At 41.6% G+C, this 20,797-nt stretch overlaps 1 protein-coding gene across 2 annotated transcripts in view; it reads right to left on the bottom strand.

Moving 5' to 3' along the window:
• tmem117 (transmembrane protein 117) overlaps positions 1–20,797 on the bottom strand; it is a 46,746-nt gene that overhangs the window by 9,541 nt on the left and 16,408 nt on the right. For both annotated transcript variants that reach the window (XM_085462333.1, XM_085462334.1), the window contains exons 3-5: positions 16,940–17,072; positions 6,553–6,652; positions 1,216–1,313 (exon numbers count right to left, since the gene is read on the bottom strand). In XM_085462333.1, the coding sequence (XP_085318459.1) occupies positions 1,216–1,313; positions 6,553–6,652; positions 16,940–17,072 (331 nt within the window). The remainder of the gene's footprint in view (positions 1–1,215; positions 1,314–6,552; positions 6,653–16,939; positions 17,073–20,797) is intronic.

Below are 20,797 nucleotides of genomic sequence, written 5' to 3'. Positions count from 1 at the left end.
TAACACTTCCCGCATTTCGTTCATGCAGTGTGACATGAACGAAATTACTCTGCATTCAGTGTTCACTGAAAAATTTCTCAGCCATGTGAAGAGAGGCAATGTGACTTAGTATTATTCTCCACTGTGTATTTTGTCTCAATGTCACCCAGCGATTATTGTGCAGTTGTGTGCATTCTCACACCACACATCGGTTGGCTGCATTGCAGATAGTGACTGCCAGCTCATATCCCATTTCAGCTGTTTGAGAGATAAATTTTGAGGGGTTTTATTATTCCACAAGCGGCATTCCCTTCCCTCAGCACGGACGACTTTTGGCGCTGTCCTTTACAATTTGCAACGGCCCTTCAGCACATATTGACAAGACATATCCAGCGACGCATTTATCAATCACATTTCAAGCGCTGAATTTCAAACGATAGCTCATCAAATCTGGCATTGATTGTGACACGGATAGCTGAGGCATCCATCAATATAATGAAGGGCTGCAGAAAAGTCGCCGAACAGTTCGTCCGCCTGCATTCTAATTGCAGGTGAATCAATTCGGCGAAAAGGAAATGTTAAAACGCTGCGGCCAAATTCGCTTTGAAGTTTAAGATGTCTCGAGCTCTCTGTGTTCCTATTAACTAGATGTCAGACCTGTTTCAGTTTTTTTCACTTTTTTACAATGACCCCGAGATGAACCGCTGCAGAAGCTTTTACGTGAAATATCTGAATGACACGCTATGTCAAACTATCTGACAGCACCAAAGGACTTTTGTGAATGAATGCCGCTGGGACCGTGCAGCGGTGGTGTAGTGCATCTAAACAGGGAGTGGTTCTACTTGTCTGCTGAGTAAAGTGCGCATCAGACATGGTTTGCAGCATTTGTTTAGCACTTATTTCAGGGTCACAGCTTGTGGTATGAGTAAGTAAAAGCCGGGGCTATGGTTTGCCTGGAGACCTCGCTGTGTCCATTGATTTTCAGCCTGTTCTTCTAATTAAAGGTGCTGACACTGAGTGAGGGATGATTAACATGGCTATTGACTGTGTGTAACCCTGCAACGCGCTGAACAGATCACATAACATGCACACATGCATGTACACACTCCTATAGAGCATTACAGGAAGACGTAGTATAATTCAAAGCTTGAGGAAATATTGATATCTTATGTGCATGCAGGTAAAGAAAAGCACAGTCTAACAGACATTCTATTTCAGTGTAAGAAAATGACATACCAGAAGAGGACGATCCTGTTGTTGCCTTGTTTCCAGAACCTTCTGGCAGCTTTGCCCCAGTCTGGGTAGTGCTGATCCTGGAGCATCATGTCTGTCACCTGTAGAAAGTAAAATAATGTAATAGTTCTCTGTGTGGGTTGGGGGAGAGTTGTTACCCTAACTGAGGAAGTTCAAGTGTCTTGAAATCTAGTTCACAAGTTACGGGCAGGCGATGCATGAGATTGACCTGTAGATTGGCCCACTGCCCGCAGTAATGCAGGCACTCGGCCCTGTTTTCACCGCAGCGGTGAAAACAGGGCTGAGCCAGAAGCTTTTGATTCACCAGTCCATCTACATTCCTACCCTCACACCAACTCTGGATGGTGACCGGAGGAACAAGGTCACGGATAAAAGTGACATAAATTTCCTCTGTAAAATGGCTCAGCTCAGGTTTACAGTGAGAATATCAGAGCAGAATCACTGCTCCTTTGCATCAAAAGGAAGCAGCTGAAGTGGTGTGGGCATCTCATCAGGATCATTCATGAATGCCTCCCTTTGGAGGAGATGCCGGGACAGAACTGTGTGTCTCATCTAGCCTTTGAGTGCCTCTGGGTCCTCTAGGATTAAAATGGCAAACACAATGATGTCAGGATTAAAATACTTAGGCTTCTGCCACTGCAACCCAACTTCTGATAAGCAGAAGAAACTGTCTGAATGGAGTTAGTGAGCAAACTGTCAAAAAAGTTACTGCATCCATCCATCTTCTTCCGCTTATCTGGGTCTGCATCATGGGGGCCTCCGTCTAAGCAAAGAAGCCCACACCTCCCTCTCCACAGCCACCTATTCCAGCTCATCCAGAAGGACACTGGGGCATTCCCAAAGCCAGGTCTACCAGAGGGCAGGCCCATGTTGCTTCTTCAGACTACATCTGGCTGAGCCCTGTCGACTAAGACCGAACCACCAGGTGCTCTAACTGTGCCCCTCCCTAAGGCTGGCTCCGTGGTTGGGCCCCGGTAACCCTGCCCCAGGCAGGGTAGTCATTTCCCATAGGTTCTCTTCAGAGGAGCATGGATAGATACAGCAAATGAAACCCAAGTGTTAATTGAAAATTTCAGAGGAGGATCGTAAAGATTTTTATATTTTTTTGTTGATGAAGGCAGGCTACCTGTTTCCCTAATGATTTGGGCTAACCACCTTCTAGATGTAGCTACATATGTAATGTACTAGAAAGCCATAAAAGTAATATGAATCATTTCAAAGTCAAAGGGAAACTTTGACTATGTCGTCTAAATTTTTGGGTGGTGCATAAATCTCTTATATCTTATTAGTGTTTTTGAAAAATATTTCTTTAGCAATCATAGATGTGTACACGTCAATATGACTCAAAAAGTGTGCTATATAAATGCCAGTCCATTTAGATAATGTTCAAGTGTTGCCATATTACGTGTGCAAACATTCTCAACAAACAATAAGAAACAAAGTATTAGCATTTCTTACTTAAAAGTTTCCATCTAGTGGAAATCATAATCAAACCATCTGGTTTATCAGGACATTTCAATTATACATATGCTAACTACTGTATATGCTAAACAAATAACAATGCTGCATGCTGCTCCAGAGTTACAAACTTACAGTGAAGGACATAATTCTGCCTCCTAAATATACATGTATGCGTGTACATGACTCTGTGCCCATAAATCTATCAGTTATTTGCAGACACTCCTTAACTCAACTCGTCATGTGTATAAAGGATCAATTTGTTCCTTTCCAACCTTTCCACCACCATGGGCAAGAGCAAAGAGCTGTCGAAGGACATCAGGGACAAGACTGTAGACCTGCACGAGGCTGGAATGAGCTACAAGACCATCGGCAAGAGGTTTTGTGAGAAGGTGACAACGGTTGGTTTGATTATTTAGAAATGAAAGATAGTGATTGATGGAACACCATCAATCGCCCTCAGTCTGGAGTTCCATGCAAGATCTTGCATCATGGGGTGAGAATGATCCTTAAAAAGGTGGTGGATCATCTCAAAACCACACAGGAGGAGCTTGTTAATAATCTGAAGGCAGTTAGCGGTTACACAGTCACCAAGAAGACTGTTGCTAACACAACACTGTGATGGATTGACATCTTGCAGTGCCTGAAAGGTCCCCCTGTTCAAGAAGGCACATGTGCAGGCCTGTCTTAAGTTTGCAGAACATTCAAACAATGCAGAGAAGGTTTGGGAGAAAGTCCTATGGTCAGATGAAACCTAATTTGCTCTATCAACTTGACCTGCTGTATTTGGAGAAAGAGAAATGCCAAGTATGACCCAAAGATTACCATCCCCACCATCAAACACAGGGGAGGACCACTATGCTTTGGGCTGACTTCATGTCATGTACCATAAAAACTTGGACAAGAACCTCCTTCCCTCAGCCAGAACACTGAGGATGTCAATGTGTCTTCCAGCATGACAATGACCTAAAACATACCACCCGGGCAACAAATGAGACTAAAGAAGAACCACATTAAAGTGGCCTAACCATTCTCCACTCCTCAATAGAAAATCTATGGAGGGAGATTTGAGTTGCCAAGCAGCAGCCAAGAAACCGAAAGGATTTAGAGAGTTTCTGCAAAGAGGAGTGAGTCTAAATTCCTCCTAAGACGAGAGTCAACCTTGTGACCAACTACAGAAAGTATCTTACTCCTCTGCTGCCAAAAAGGGTTTCTCAACTAAGTACTAAGTCATGGAAGGAATCAAACACTTATTTCACTCAGTGACGAGCAAATCAGTGTGTAACTTTTCTGTAATGGATTTTTTTCCTGGATTTTTGGTTAATATTCTCTCTTAATTAAAATGAAAGCACCATAAAAATTAAAAAAATAATAAGTCTCTAACTGTGCAAACTTACAAATTTGGCAGCTGATTAAATGCTTATTTCCCTAAACTGTATGACATGTTACTCTACAGGTATACAGTTTTGAATACTGAACAGATATAAAGTTGTGAATACTGAATGATTCATACTGAATAGCATTCCATTGTTGATTTACCACTAATGACTATGTGATTACCTTGAAACATACTCGCTTCTTTCAGTATTAATGTTGTGCTTCCAACAGCTAGGGAAATTGTTTTTACGCTGTCATCCTTAATGTCATTAAAAGTCAGTTACGGGAGATCTTCTTTGCACGGCTGCAGAGTTGTGTCAGAAAGCATAGCGTCTAAAGAAATTCTTTATGTGGAGCTGCTGCAGAGGCAAGGTCAATTCGTCAATAAAGCACCTCACTGCAGATAGTGTGTTGGAGAAAGAATGTGAATCAGGGAATCGATGAGATGTTTCTGGCTTTGCACCATTTCAAAAACAGACACTTCCTGTTCACTCAACCAGTAAAGCTATACTGTAAATCTGCTATGCAGAGGAGACACAGAGGTCATCTTCAAAGTGCCTCATTGAATTAATCAAATGTAAAAAAAAACAAAAAAAAACTTGGAGGGATTTTGGAATCAGCACTTCGTCTTGGCCTACCTGTGCCTCCCTGATTCACCTTCTCACTCGCTTCCTCCCCTGGCTCCCTTCTGACCACACTTTTACATTTCCCTTTCCCCTTCACCTCTGTTTCTTACCGACTACCTCCCTCCTCCTCTGCCTCCTTTTCTGTCTCTCCTTCCACCCGCTCTCTTTCTCTGCAGTATGTACTGTAGAATACTAATGTGACCGGTGAGAGAGCTTGTCAAGTTGTCTCAGCTGTGTGGATGCTGGTGTCAAAGCTCGCACTCCTCCCACCACAGGTAGTCCTGTCCCGCTGGAGCTCTCCTCCTCTTTTTATTTTGATAAATGAACAGAGGTAGGTTTCTTCTACAACACACTCTGTCCCTCCCTGTGCACCTATTGTTTCCTCTGACCCTCCTTACATCAGTCGCATGTTCCTCTGAGGGTTTGATAGCAGACTGAACTAGATTAGTGTGGAAAGCTGCATTGTAAGTGTGTGCCTTGATATGGCTGAGAGGATACACCTGACCTAGAAATTAGATTTTGGTACGTGAAGAATGGCTTCATTTGTATCTTGACCTGGTTGTAAACATGATTTATTAAATTATTATGATATGAACACAGCTAAAAGTAACCATGCTTGCAGCCATGCAAGGCTTATCAGATTTAAATTTTTTTTTTTTTTTAAACACTCATTGGGTCAAATACTTGGTCATCATTGCTGCTTAGAGGTTGCTGCTGTTAACCTTTTATTCTTAGCTCTGCACCGTCCGTCATTTGTCACAGATTTGTACAAAGTTTTAGGAAGGCTGAGTATTTAGGCTCACAATTTTTTTGTTATATTGACCAAACTTATAGTCTGGGAAGGTCTATCAGATATATGTTACCAGAATTTTGTTTGCCTTCTTCTATGATATGAAAATGATTAAATGTTTCATATCAGATATGAGAGAAAAACATTTCACTTTTATAAAATTATCAAAACCTATAAGCATACTTAGTGGGTTAGTAATTCAGCATAGTGTATTTGAGCAGTGCATGATAGTCTATATTATATTAAATACTTGATGCTCATTGTTGCTGCTCAGCTAATTTATGAAGTTAGGGCTCTTTTTATTCTTAGCTCTGTACCATCAGGCAGTTGTCTCAGATACACTGTGTGGAGTGGATAAAATAAAAAAAACAAATAAAAAAACGAAACAAAACCCAAACAATTATTATTTCTGCAGTTTATGACGCCCACGATACAGGCTAAAGGTCATTAGCTTAAGTACATGCTAATGTGAAATTAAATGCAAGCTAGTTAGCAAGCTAGCTATAAAGAGCAGCTACTCTAATGAAAAAGTTCTAAAATGTTACCAGGAAAACATTTCACAATATAATGCAGATGTTTTCACAAGAATCCCAAGTTTAGCAAGACTGAGTTTTTATTTCACTTTTTTTAATACTGACTTGCTTATGCATTCGTCTATTAGATTTTTACTATTATTTTGCTAACTGTATATTGCACTTTAATGAAGCAGGCTGAACTAAATGGTTTTCTCTTGATTAGATTTTTTTTGTATCAGGTATGAAAAAAAGAGTCATAAAATTATCAAAAAGTATTAGTATTTTAGTTATTCAGCATTTCCAATTATATTTAAACATTTTCTTAAATAAAGCTGCTATTCTTTATTAAACTGTGATCTACTATGCGTTGAAAAAAATAAAGCTTAACACAATTTCATTTAACAAATCATGGTGTTAGCATGAATAAGAGGTTTATTTTCAATCATTTCAGTCATTGTGCTTTTCATAATGCAGGGTTAAAATTTGAAGGTCTGTCTTTCTTTTCATAAAAGCTGACTTATTTAATGTGGACACGGATGAGTTCAAATCTCACCATCCAGGCAGTGACAAAATCTCCCATCCATGTCCCCACAGCAGCAATCTTCATAAAACTCTCATTCCTGATGCCCATGTATTCTGTCACCATGTGAGGCCTGTAAGGAAAGAGAGCACCAGAGTGAAAAGAACATTTAAAAAAAAAGTAGCATAAGGGTAATAAAGGCAAGCACAAAGGAAGGTGGCAAGAGGACTGACAAAAATGAGCCAAGAGGGGGAAAGAGATAAAATGGTCACTGGGCCTAAGTATCATGATGCTAGCTGTCAGAGTCAATCAATATCAATCTAATGCCATGAAAACAATGAGTGATGGCTCTACCTTCCATAAAGCCCATAGGATTGTAAACAATTTACACCAGCGCAATGGAATTTATGCAGTATCACTACTTTCATTTGGTCCCGCAGTGTTTGGCAAATTATCCATTTGTCTGGCAAATTTGCCTAGCTGAGTGAGCTCAGTTAACATGTGTGGCAGCACAGAAGCAAAACACATACTAGGCCAAGACACGCCATTAGAGAAGCAATCTCACATGCAATAGCATCTGATAAGAAATGACATGCTTTCTTTGGAGTCCTTGTTACACCTTCATTTCTGTACAGTAGGAGAAGATGAGAAGCTTTTGTTCAGTGCTGCAAACCCACCCACCAACCCAACATGCTCGCACACCACATCACTACATTTTCTCCAGGTAATGGCTCAGGGAGGCAGGAAAAGTGGGTCAGTCGCCTCGTATATGGGACTTGCAAGGGAGAGGAGGAGGAGAACAGAGGGGAGCGAGGAGGCCTGTTTGATCTCCTGGCAGGCAGTTGTCTTAGAAACTGAGCAGGTGGGCGCCCATCACCTCCCCCTGCAGCCTCCTCTCACCCCCGACAGGTCACACTCATGAATATAATAGATGGCAGTGGATAGGGCTCTGGCTGTGCTTTCAAGGGGTCGTATTTGAAGTCAATGGTTCAATTTCTCTTTGTTTTCTCCAGTTATTTTCTGGCCACATTAAAACACCAATGAAAATATTTTCTATAGCGCTGAAGCTTCGGAAAAAGAAAAAGAAAATCTAGTAGTTTATTTCAGTGCATGTTTCGCCATAATGCTTCATTTTCATGTTCACTTTGTAAATGAGCTGTTGTCACACAAGTCGAATCAATCGGACAAAAAGCCGCAGAAGGCAAGCCATTCAAGATATTACGGGTAGGAATTAGTTTTAATTAAAGCTAATTGCTCATGCTTTTCATGCTATGGGAGTGCAGATCTAAAGCACAATAAAGGTTCATAGGCAATACAAAGCAATTATGATTAATTGTAGTGCACTAGGGACCCAAATGCCAACCGTTCTTAACTACCTGCTTACTCCAACTATGCATGACATATCCTTCCCTGGAACGAAGCAGCATAAATCATATGTCATCAATGCAGCATGCCTTTAACGGATTTGACAGGATTTTATTGACGAAAATGTGCAGCATTGCAGGTGACGTATTGCTTCACTTAAGGCCGCAAATAAAACGGCCTTGATTGGAATGGCGATTTATATCTGCATTAAGTCGGTTAGACATTCAGTGGCTTGGCGCGGCTCCAGTTGCCAAGGAGATCCCATTGGGAGTCATTTACCCGCAGCAAAATTCTAATCGATACTTCTGGAAATGCTGTCTGGCACCACATGGTAGGTTTTAAATCTAAAAAACTACCCTGCTGCCAACCCCTGCCCTTCTCACATATTTAATTGAGCAAATGTTACCCCTGCACTGAAGTAGGTTTTTTTTTTTTCCTTTTCTTGCAGAGCACCTATGATGAGTTTGGGGACTCTTCGCACTGCATGATCAGAGGCAGAACTCTCTGACTTATTCATGCTGACTGAAAATTTAATGGCCTTTAGAGCCGGATGACCTAATGAGAGAATTCAGTGTAGTGGAACATCAGTACAGTAGCACCATGAATAATCAGCCCTAAAATGGCTCCCGTGGCTTAATCGCAGAGCCAGTTGCAATGTCAGTGCCAGCACGGCCGGCTCAGCCAGCTTTGACCCTCTGAGGAATGTTATCAGGTTTCCCACACTTGTTCAGACATAATATTCAAGGACATTTCAATGCCTTTCTATCAGTCTTGTCCCATCGCATGCAAGAAATTACAATTTTGTGCTACAGAGGTTAAAGACTTACAAAGTTTGAGGAGTTTGGGTGTTACCCCTGTTTGACATTAACCAGACCATTTCAACTGTTGCACTAGTGCTGCCATCTGCAAAATATTTCGTTCCCCCCCTTTGGTGCCAAGAAATCTCACTTTTTTTACTTCTTAAAGTCTCTAGAGATACGTTTCTGGGTTTAGCTGTCACTGTCACTCAAGTTCACATCACATTATTTATGTTCTATTACGTGCTTAGATTTTTACTTACTTTCCTTTAAAATGTTTTTTTTACACGTCTAATTCAAATCAATTTGATTTATATAGCACCATTTCGTATCAACAAACACATCAAAGTGCTTTCTGTTGTAAGTTAAAGACCCCACAATAGTAGATAAGCAAATTATAAACCACAACAATCACATGACCCCCTATGATCAAAGACTTGGCAACTGTGGGAAGGAAAAACTACCTTTTAACAGGAAGAATCCTCCAGGACAGCGGTCCCCAACCCCCGGACCGGTTGTTGTCATGGTACCGGGCTGCGAGAGCTGAGGCTCGGGTGTGAAAATTCATGGTTTTCAGCTTTATTTTTTTTTAAATCGTTTTTATCGTTAACTTGGTTTCCCTGGGTCTTTTCCCGTTTGTGATGAATAAATCTTCTTTTCTTTGGTACCGGTTCTGGTTTTATTTTGTTGTATTTATCTGGCTGGTCTGTGAAAATATTGGGGTTGGGGACTGCTGCTCCAGGAGATCAAGGCTTTATGGGTTCGGGGTAAGAGCATCAATTTATCATCTTTTGGGTTAAATAATATTGACTTTTGTCAAAGTAATGCTGGCAGCCAGATTTTTCTTTGCCATTAGCCTGTGTTAATTTGTTTATTTGCATTTCAATTAAATACTGCTAAGCAAGTATTTAAATATTTTTTACTTTCAGTTCAGATGCTGTGGCCTCATCTAGGGAGTGATAACATCTATAGCAAGTCATAGTGCAGTTTTTTGAATTATAATGTCCAGTTAGAATTTCCCAGGGCCTTCGGTTATTTGCCATTTCATTATATTAGCACACGAACATTATTAAAATCATTATGTATCGCCCAAGCCAGAGGTACGTGTTTTCCCAAGATAATGCATCGGAACCTCCTTTTAGAACTGTGGCCACATAAAACCACACGAATGTGCCACGTAACGAGACTCTCAGGAATAGTGTGGCTCTGTGCAGGGGCTTTAAATATGTATACCAATAAAAGTCTTTCCTCTACTGTTATGGCTTTTCCATTTCATCAGCAATCTGCAATGCAGCATTGTGCCCAACCCTCACACTGCGCACCGTCTTCCTTGATATATTTAATTAAAAAAAAAAAAAGGTTTATGATTTAATTTTATTTTAATCAAATATGCCAAGTGAGAGCAGCTATGATGGTTAAGGGTATAAAACAGCATGCTGAGAGAGCTTTCACTACTCTGAGTCATCACATGCCCTCAATTTCTATTAATTTTTTCAATGTCCGCTTGGACGTATACATAAGCCCTCACACTGGCTTTTATAAACTTGTTTTCTCTTTTGGACAGGCAGTGATTTAGTGACTGTAACAACCGAGTGACCTCTTCTGCCCCGTAAAGACTGGACTCCCTCAGAACATTAAATTGCGACCTTGGCTGGCTCCACATTAAAATGCATTGCCCGTCTCCTCCTTCTGCACTACAGTACACAAGGCTGTATTTACAGTATACAACGGTGAGCAGCAGTGGTTACCAGGAAGCATAAAGCTGTCAATACTGACTCTCTTCACTATCACTACACCGTCTCCCAAGGCAACTTAAAATCTCAATCTCAATTTGTCACTCACCCATTGTATTAAACTGGCTGAAGATTGAGTCCTATAGTCTTTGCCATTCCCTTGGCTCAAGATTGGGAGTAAATATCAGTGAGCAATATCATAGACAGTATCTGGCTCTTCTACTCATCAGTTTTCTATTAGGACAGAAGAGTCCACAACTAGGTGCATGTGTATTTTACCACCAAATGCATTTACAGGCACTTCAAAGTCTTAACAATAAAACATAAAATTTTTAAACAACACATTTAAACATTTAATGTACATGAGGGACATTTGGTTAAAAGCAAATGACAAAAGGTGCTACAGACTTTACGCAGGGTTCTTTCTTTAACTTCTTTATTTCTCATGTGATGATTTCCCGGTGACATCGACAGCTCTTTGTGGATTTGTCACTAATCCCAAGCCTTTGCCACTAACGTCGACACAAACAAAGTGGCCTTATTCACAGTACCATAACAAATACAAGAGCAGGAATCCCAGTTTATTTTTAAACTTAAGATTTTCAGGCTGATTGCACTGTACAGTCATAAAGTTGATATTCTGTGTTTGGACAACCTTTTTTTTTGTTCTTCATCAGTGACAATATTTAGATTTTTAAGTTCATAAAGGTTCATAAATCAAAAGTAGATCCATCTTAGTTCAACTTAAGGGCACATCTGAAATCAACAAAGGTAGTGAAAAACATTCAGAAAACCCTGTATAGATGTAAACCTAAAGATTTTGCTTAGTATTGTTTTATTCTGTGTTATGTGTGGCATTTGGAAATGCCAGGGAATGTTTTATGAATTGCTTTTATTGAAAAATTGACCAAAAATGTAATAGCAACACAGCACGTAAAGTTTTATGTTGTTGTTGTTGGTGTTTTTTTTGCACCAATCGACCGGCCAGGCAAAAGAATCTGCCGATTTCCAGTATTCCCAGCCCATAATGGTGACTGGCCAGTCACTCTCACATATGTCCGATTATGCCCCAGTTCATTTCATGAATGCACAACAGAGCCTGATAATTCAGTGATACAATGGCTTGTTTTAGCTATTTACCAATATATTGGTACTGAAATAAATAAATTAACATTTAAAAAGTAAAGAGCAGACAAGAGAAACACCCTTTTATTGCGTTATGAGTAATGATGTGGCATAGTTTGTTTACCAGAAAGCGACACGTGTTTGGATCACCACAAACAAAGCAACCATCTGATCATGACAGAGTCTGCCAGAGCGTATTGTTTTTGTGACAATAAAACAAGATTATTTTTAAGCAGCGTTGTTATATTATGTCAGTAAGGACTCATAAATACCTAAACATAACAAATGTTAGGGAAATCTATTCAGTGTCACCCTGTTTTGTGGGTCTCGAAGAAAAAAAAACATATCAGCCAATGTCAGATTTTTAAATGACCACATCCATATTAGTCTTGAGTACATAAAAGAAAGGACTTCTTTACGTTAGTAAAGATGTTTTCAATTCTAAAACAACTGACAGAGCCTCAGATATTTGAGCCCTAGTGAGGACTGCCCCCTTGGTGGTGATGGTCCTGACGGTTGTCAACCCACTATTGATCGTGTGAATCGCTATATGACCCAAGGTACGAATAAAGTCGTGATCATTACTGTCACCAGGCCCAAGGTGTGGAACATCTGCAAGACATCCCCCCTGACCCCCCATCACGTGAGCTATTGAGATCGCCTGAGGCAAGGTGAGAGTGGGGAGTTAAGATACCTGGGAAGGGATCTCAGGACTGCATTGTAGGTGGCTGACAGCTGATGTTGTAAAGCACCACCTCTGTTCAACAATGCTCGTTCGCAGTGGATGCAGATGACCTCTAAGTCTTGATCTGTCTTCTAGGTCCAAAATGAGAACATTGGCATCCTCTAAAAAGAGTCCTTTCTCCTTTAAATGCAAGGGTGCAGCTGAGTCTTGTACCGTTGAGGTGTGGAGTGGCTGTTTCATTCATAATCAGTGGACCTCATGTCTTAGTACAATTTCCTTACCCACCTTTCATTTACGTATATCTACATATTACATTTCTAGATATCTACATATCTAAATCATCTACATATTACAGTACATGTCTGTCTGTACTATAATATAAATAATACAACTATAGTGCCCAGCTGGCACGCACCTCTTTAGAACTGTCTTTATGACGAAGTATGACGACAACCTCAGCCACCGCTGACGCTCCAGGGAAACCGCACGTTAATGTAGTCAGAGAGAAAACGACAGTTTGATATAGCACCCAGACTGTGTTTAGAGATATTCTGCGCAAAGATAAAACAACTCTGAAGGGAAACGCTTTACAATAACTAAACACTTCATAAATACACAGTAATGACTCAGATAGCAACGTGAAACGCGTGTGTAGGAGTGTGAAACAAAACAGGAGGAGCGCTTAGAATGTACATGTAGGTGTAGGTAAAGGCAATCAATCCAAAGATATTCACTGTGATTTGCAAACTGTAAATGAGTTTCAATATTAAGACGTAAGAGTAAAGTATTTTGGACAACCTCTAAAACACTGAGCCATATCGAATATTAATCAGCATGCCGATCTAAGACTAGCAAATTGTTATTTTCATCACACTTTAATCTGCTAATTATTTTCCCACTGAACGAAAGGATCTCTAAAAGGCACCAAAAAAAGTGATGATCACATTTTCAATGTTTTTGTGCCTTTGTAACGTCTTTCTGCTTTGATTTTATGCTCCATATATGCCATAAATCCCCAAATCACAAGGAAACAATTCAAATCAATGGTTCCAAATCAACCAGCTCTATAACAACAGCATGAAGTAACAATATAGTGTTAATATTTGCAGGGAAATAAATTCAGAAAGGAGAAAGAAATGAAGCATCTTAACCCTTTTCATAACACGAGTTCAGGAATTATTTTTAAAAAAAAATATACTACAAAGTGAGAAAATATAAACCTCTTTCTAGTGCATCATTAAGTATAGGGCAGTTCATTGAACCCGCTGTATCATAGGCAACACAAAGTCCCGCACTGCAAGCAACAGGAGGTATCCGCGTACCAGAACTGTTTATTTAGCCTTTTGTCTGTGGTATTACCCCAGCTTAGTGCCAGACAAGCAAACAGACGGTCGAGGGGGACTTGCATGCATGCGACACAAAGGATCATGGTAAACCAAACAAATAAACTTATAGTGGCGTCTTATCTCACAGTAGTCAAATGTCACATCCAACCCTCTCCGCTCCTCGCTGAAGATATCCGTCCACTGCAAACCTCCCCCTATCCATTGCTCCACAATTCAATTGCTTAGCTTACACCCCCTCCTGCCCCGACAGCCCGGCATTCATCCATCTACCTCTGTGTTGGATAAGGAAGAAAAGAAATATAGATGTCATTTTTCAGCTTTAGCCTCCCCCACCGCCCATCCCACTCTAACTCGGTTTCAGATCTAACTTCCAGGCTTCCCCGCTTTTCTTCCACCTCTGCATACTTTACCTTCCCCCTTCCTCTAAATTAGTCATGATTAATGTGTGCGCCACGCATTGGGCCGTCTTAATTAAATAACACCATCTAATTAGGGACTGATTTCGGCTGGTAATGGTGCCGTAAGATGGCGAATGGGATTGCGCGGCGTGACAGAACATTCATGAAGCCCGTCAAACTCCCTGGGCGGTCACACTCCCCTGGTTTCGCACAAACAGCCCCCCCGCCTCCACCCTCCCCTAATCTGACAGTTACATTAAAATGCAAATAGCCCATATGTGAGGGGTTCGGTAACAAGTGTAGATTACAGCTCCCAGGGAGCCACGGTGGATGAAGCCTTTTCCTGATGTGACATAAGCCAGGTAACAGGTTGATCGCTGTTGACCTACAAGTGGCTGTTTAAATATTGGCTAACATGCAGTTGGACGTGCAAGATTACACAGTCTGGAAACCTCTTTCAGCTGAGTGATAACAGCACTGATGAATCCATTGTACATGACTAATCATGGCTAAATACTTGTCATCCAAAAAAAAAAGAAAAAGAAAATATGATATGCCATCTCTTATCAGCGAAGGTTTGGCATCCTGATGGCACAGTTTATCTTTTTATTTATTTATTTTTTCCTTGCAGATTTGTAACTGGATTTAATTAAATCAAGCTCAAGACCAACTGAAAGGTCAAAGAAAATTAAAGCATATTAATGAGCGCAGGGCATGGCCAGCATACAGCATCAGGTCAGCGAGCCAACACCCCTCCACACATACACGCACATACTCAGACACCCAATTCAACGCACACACACACCCCTACTAACTTGAGCGAGGTGCAAGACGTGAACAATATGGGGTGTGTGTGCGTGTGTGAGTGCGGGCCAAACCCCTGTCTGGCCACCAGAAAAGCATCCCCTGCAGTGCAGCAACATGGCAAGATGTCAAAGCTGGAAAACCCCGTGCCTGCTCATAGAGGTAATGATCCCTCACAGGAGCTGCTTCTTTCAGTATAAATAAATAAGGTAAAGCAGCGTTTGTCCTCACAGGAGGGGCAGCTGCAGCCACAAAGGGATATTGTACTTTTCCTCTGGGCTGTGGCAAGAGAGAAAAAACTCCAACGGTCTCGCTGCAGGAGGAGGGAAGCGCTTTGAGGAGTGAAAGGAGGCGATGCAAATAGGGTTTTGGACACAGATCAAAAGACTTAAGTTTCACTGCATCATCAGGGCTGAAGCACTTCTCCCACTGCCCGCCACGCTTCTTCCCTCCCTCCCTCCGTCACCTTTTTTTCGCTCACGTTGCTGCATACATTGCTATTACAGCCCAGAGCCCGGTTTTCTGAGGGAGCGTCCTGGCGGAGTGTGAACATTGCTCTTACATGTCGGTCTTGAACAGAGATGTGAACACTAATGGTTTTTGGCAGGGCCCGGGTCCTTGGTGGACACACTGTTGGAGCCGAAAGAAAACAAGCGAGGGATAGAGGGACAGGAGGGGGGCGGGTGGGAGCAAGTGCAGAAAATAAATTAATTAATAAATAAAAAATGAAAGGAGAAAAAAAACTGAGCAGGTGTCTTGGCAGCGGCGGCCTAACTCGCTTTACAACAGCACCATCTGTCTTCACCAGTAGAGCTTTACAGCCCCCCACTAACTGCTGTAACTCTCCACACATCCAAAGCAAACAGGGATGGGTTTTAGTGTAATTGCTTAATTGGCCGTTACAGCTGCCATTTTTACTTATCTATTTATTTTTCATACGTAGACAACTGATGAATTTGATGCATGAACAGATTGTGTAACTTGCACATGTTAAATGTAAATGATAAGTTACGCCTCTGGAAGCGTCTGAACATGTCATTATTTCTCCCCCATCACTATTATCCAGATGTCATTTTAACACTGTTCTAAAATGCAGTGACAGAGTAAAAAACTAAAGCCCCCCCCCCCCCCTCTATGATTCAAGACTGAAATGTTAAAATAAGGGTCATCTCTGTGACAGATGGACTCGGCAGAACTGCGAGGGGAACTTTTCCCTGAGCAAGCAGCATTCGACATCTCAGCAGACCCCCCTTCCCAGACCTCCCCTGGCCTTTTTGCTAGGCCGTCCACTTCCCGTCTCTCGGCCAGCGAGACACAGAACAAGATGGATGCCGGTGCCACAGTGCCGGCCGGCGTGACAGATGGGCCGATTATACAAACTCATCCCTCTGGCCATAGAAAAACACCACACCTTGCCTATAGCTAATAGCCTTCATCTGCCTGCACCTCATGGATAGCTCAAGCTCCTTGTTAATATGGAAAAGCAGTGCTGTATAGACACACAACAGCCCTGGCCTTCCCTTCGTGACAGCTTGTACCTGAAAAGACAGCTGCCACACTTTCTTTCTTTCTTTTAACAGGCCAAACAGATAAAATGGTAAATCACCTTGCTGCGACCTCGTGTCTGGCTGGCTGGCCCGCTTCAAGGGCGTGTTTTCCTTCATCTAGATGGCCACATTGCAAATGCAATAAACTGATTTCTGTCACGGGCTTGATGTGTGGGTGTGGGAGCTCTGCTATGGTTTCTCAGCAGGAAAGCTGGTGCAGCAGTAGCTAAAAACACGAGACCCCAGACTGAGTGACACGGGGAAAAAAAACAAAAACAAACAAACAACATTTTGGTTTTAAGCCAGAGAGATGTCAAGAACACATTAAAAAAATAAATAAATAAAAGTCAAGATCGTGGGAGAATAAGTGCAGGTGCTAAAGGTGATCTTTCAGGATTAACCACCCTCCACTTTGTCTGCCCTCACCTGAGATTTAAAGTCAGGGCTGATTAATCAGACCGGTATCGAGTCTCTATTCAGGCAAGACATTTAGATCAATCACAGCAGCCAAAGGGGAGCATACAATGGCCCTAACAAATGGGAAGCACAGAATGAGGAGGTAAGGAGGGTGGGGGTAGGAAGGAGCAGAGAGAGAGAAAGAGAGAGATTGAACGTCTTACTTCATGCTCCCAGCCATCAGCAGGAAAAGGTTGTAGATGTGTGAGAAGATGAAGAGGAAGAGGATGGTGCTGAAGAACATGGTCATCCAGGAGCCATGATCCTCGCGGAACATTTTCAGGCGCAGGTATCGACCTAAAGGGAGCACGACAAGGACACTGCCGTCAGTGGCGCTTCAAACAGCATGTCAACCCGCTAACACGTATGGCCGCGAAAATGGGGATAAAAGTAAATTAATTAGTCGGAGATCAATAATGTCCTCCACAGCCAGACACGTGCCCTTTACACAGTGAAATTAAGATTAAAGACCAGTTAGAGGCGTCACTTCTAGCGCCCTGAAGTAAGGGCCTTTTCCTGCCCGGTTTCAGGATGTCGTTATATCTGCTGATGATGCCAGCGATGGATGTCTGCTTGTGTTTCATGACGCTTACAGTTTAGAGAAATTATTCAGACATTTGTGACCCGTGGTGTTTTGTTTTAAATACAGTCCTGGCTTTGAATCAAATTATGGTAAAATACCTTTCTGGCAGAGTATAAGATTGATTCAGATACGCAGCCTTCTGCACAGAACACATAATCAAAGAAAGCTGGTGGCAGGACTCAACACAACTCTGAAGGTTATTTTGTACACTAGTAAAACTACAGCTATTTTGGCTTTTGTAATATGACTCCTGTTTAATATATTTACACCTTAAAGTCACACTTGGTGGTTAGAGTGGGATGAAAAGGCATTTATTTTGTAAGTAAGATGATGGGAAAATAGCAATTGTGAAGCAAAGACACGCATAACTTAACTGCACAACACCTGTCAAAGTCCTCGAACTACAACCCAAAAGTGCTCACACAACAGAAGCAATCTGTTTTGCACATTTAGTGTGCTTCTTCCTACCACCTGGGTCAAATTGACTCTTTAACTAAATAGATGACACTTAAATATACTAGGAGATTCCCAAAAGATTTTACATTGCAGATTTATAAAATCGGAATAATCACAGAAGAAATTCATGAAAAGGATCATTTTGTTTGACTCTTGACGATCTCAACGAAGGTATTAGCAGGCTAGCTTGGGAGAGCGTGTCATCTTCTAATCGCAGCGCTGATGGCTTGAAGTGTCCTTGGAGAACGACACCTTACAAGGTGGCTTGCTGCCTTTAGCGTCTGAGTGAGAATGGAATAGATGAGTGAGAGGCCAATTACAAACCACTTTGGATAAAAGTGCTAGGAAAATGCAAGCAATTTTGTTTTTGGCAGCTCTGCTTGAAATATCCATATAAATATTAGCTAATAGAGAGGACATACCTCCATGCCATTGCAATTAGCAGTATTGAAAATCTGATTTTCAATAATCAATTCCAACTGAAATGTGCTCATTAAGGGCTTTTTCCTGGCTCAGAATGGACAGGTTGGAGAGGGGGGGGCGGTGACTGAGCACGAAAACACAATTAATCCCCACAAAGTCAAATACATCAGTGTGTGTTGCCTTATTTGACAGAAAAGTAAACATATCCTGTTACTTCTGTCCCTTTCACTTACAATGCAAGTAAAATAAACCCAGTTAACAAATAACTGTATTACGATGCAGGTAATGTGAGAGATCCGTGAAGAATGTCTTTATTAAAAACAAAAACTAAACAAAACACAGTTTAGCACACTGACTGAACATTGATTTTCTGTTACAAACAGTTAGACCACAGGCATATAAAACATGGATCCAGCTTTCAGGTCAATGCAAAAGTGCCTTACATCTGCAGGCCATTAGATGGCGATACCTGTGGTTGCAAAAAGACTTGCAGTCCTATACAAGCCTCTGAGGAAACAGCTTTCTGACTTGAACTCTGTAAACACTTTTATAATGAGTTCAGTGCTCAGTCACTAGTTTTTGGGTTACGCTGAATAAAAAATTAAGTCTATTTTATAAATCTGTCCCTGCTATGTTTCAAAGTGGAGGATTATCACTGGTGTGAAACCATCCTCTAAAAGCTAACAACTTGTGATTGTCATTAGCAAGTCACAAGCCACAAACCAACGATTGAGGTTTTCAATGTCAGACCTGCTCACATCCCATCACATAGATCTTTTTTGCAACCTAGATGGCGACAGGACACGCTTCCTGGATTAAAAAAAATGGGACTTCAGAAACCAATGGGTGGCGTCACAGCAGCTGTGTCCATCTTTTACAGGGAGCCAAGTTGTGACATACCGATGACATTACTAGACCGTCATCTGATTAACTTTCTGAGCTCCACCCAAAGTTGCAGGAGCTCTTATACAACCAAACTAAGTAGCAGCTGCCATCACGAGGAAGCTGAATTAAATATTTAAAAAATTGTGAAGTGCCCCTTTAAATTAAACAGCAATTCCAAGAAAACTTCAAAGCATCTGACAGTCAGTGTCCCCAACCATCAGCTGCTTCAAGGTAACTCTGCTGAGTCTTAATTAAGGAATCCTGGATGAGTAAGCTTGGCTATAGTAGTCCATTTCCACTGTTTATAACAGTATGTGCACACACACACACACACACACACACACACACACACACACACACACACACACACACACACACACACACACACACACACACACACACACAGTCTCTGCTTCATCTCTGTGAGCTGTGATCCAGTGCCAGAAGCGGCCATCTTCCCAGGAACAACTCTTTGTTTTCCTCTCCTCGAGCTCAGTCAGCGTCCCTTTGAGTTACAGCTCCCCGAAGAGCTCATTGTGTTTGTGTTCACAAGCGCGCACACACAAACACAGCCAGAGAGAGACAGCAAAGCAGAATGCTCCATTTATTTTCCCATTACAGCCTGGCTGGTTTACTCTTGAATAGTTTTACATGCTGTTCGATCTCTGCTTGCTCACTGTCAGTTTTTTCTACTGTGCGTATAAAAAAAAACCCCAAGAGGTTGACATTCCAAAGGAGTGGAAGGGGCGCTGAGATAAGGAGAGAAAGAAAAAAAGTGAGGTTATAATGAATGAAAATCCTGCAGAAAATGAATTTGAGATATATATATATATATATATATATATATATAATAAAATTATCTTGCTGGATTAGTGAAAGCTTTGATTATTGATTGCAAGTACTGCAGAGAATAGAAAGCTGAAAGTTCTCCTGATAACATTATTCCTCCTCAATTTTTGAGGGGTGTGAGGGAGCGGTTGAAGCAAAAGCAAAGTGGCCTGGTGTGAGGCCACACCATACATCTTTTTGTCTGTGGTATTTCAGGGCTCATCACAGTTGCATAATTGAATTGACTTGCATGGGTGAACTTAATTGCCTCCGGTGCCACTGAGTCCTCGCTTAGATGTAGATGCACAGTGCGCATCGGCACATCTGACTTTTAAAGCAGCGCGCTGAGCCATCGAACACGGGGTCCTCTCATTGCCTGTATGGGCAGGATTGAACTCGGGGGTGATTCAAGGCTATTCAGCCAAGCCTTTTGAGTCACTGCAACTCCCCACCGTGGAGGATCCCGATAAGGCGTGATTCATGAGCAATGTCTACTGCAAGGCTCGGCCCGGCTGGGGACAACAACAACAACAACACACATTGACAAGAAAGCCACACACATAAACACAAAATTAACTAAAGAAAAAAAGATAGACAGAGAGAAACGGGGACACTTTGCATGTCTGTAAATCACAGTGCAAACACACAGACATTACATTCTGATCCCCGTTACGTTTATAGTGTAGTTCTTCTGAAACTGTTACTAAAGTGCCCAAATTCCCTCGTTTCTATCTAAATCAATGATGCAGCTCTGTCTCCATCTACTGGCGACGATTTGACACTGCACATAACCGTCTTCATAGCACGTTTACCAAGGTATATTTAATAAAGCGTAAAATATGGCAGA

This window comes from Copadichromis virginalis, linkage group LG7, assembly GCF_057382275.1.
Source record: "Copadichromis virginalis isolate Kocher_CV1m ecotype Utaka linkage group LG7, C_Virginalis_male_GT1.1, whole genome shotgun sequence".
Lineage (NCBI taxonomy): Eukaryota > Metazoa > Chordata > Actinopteri > Cichliformes > Cichlidae > Copadichromis > Copadichromis virginalis.
Note: the sequence above shows the minus strand (reverse complement) of the source record. Positions and strands in the feature narration are given on the sequence as shown.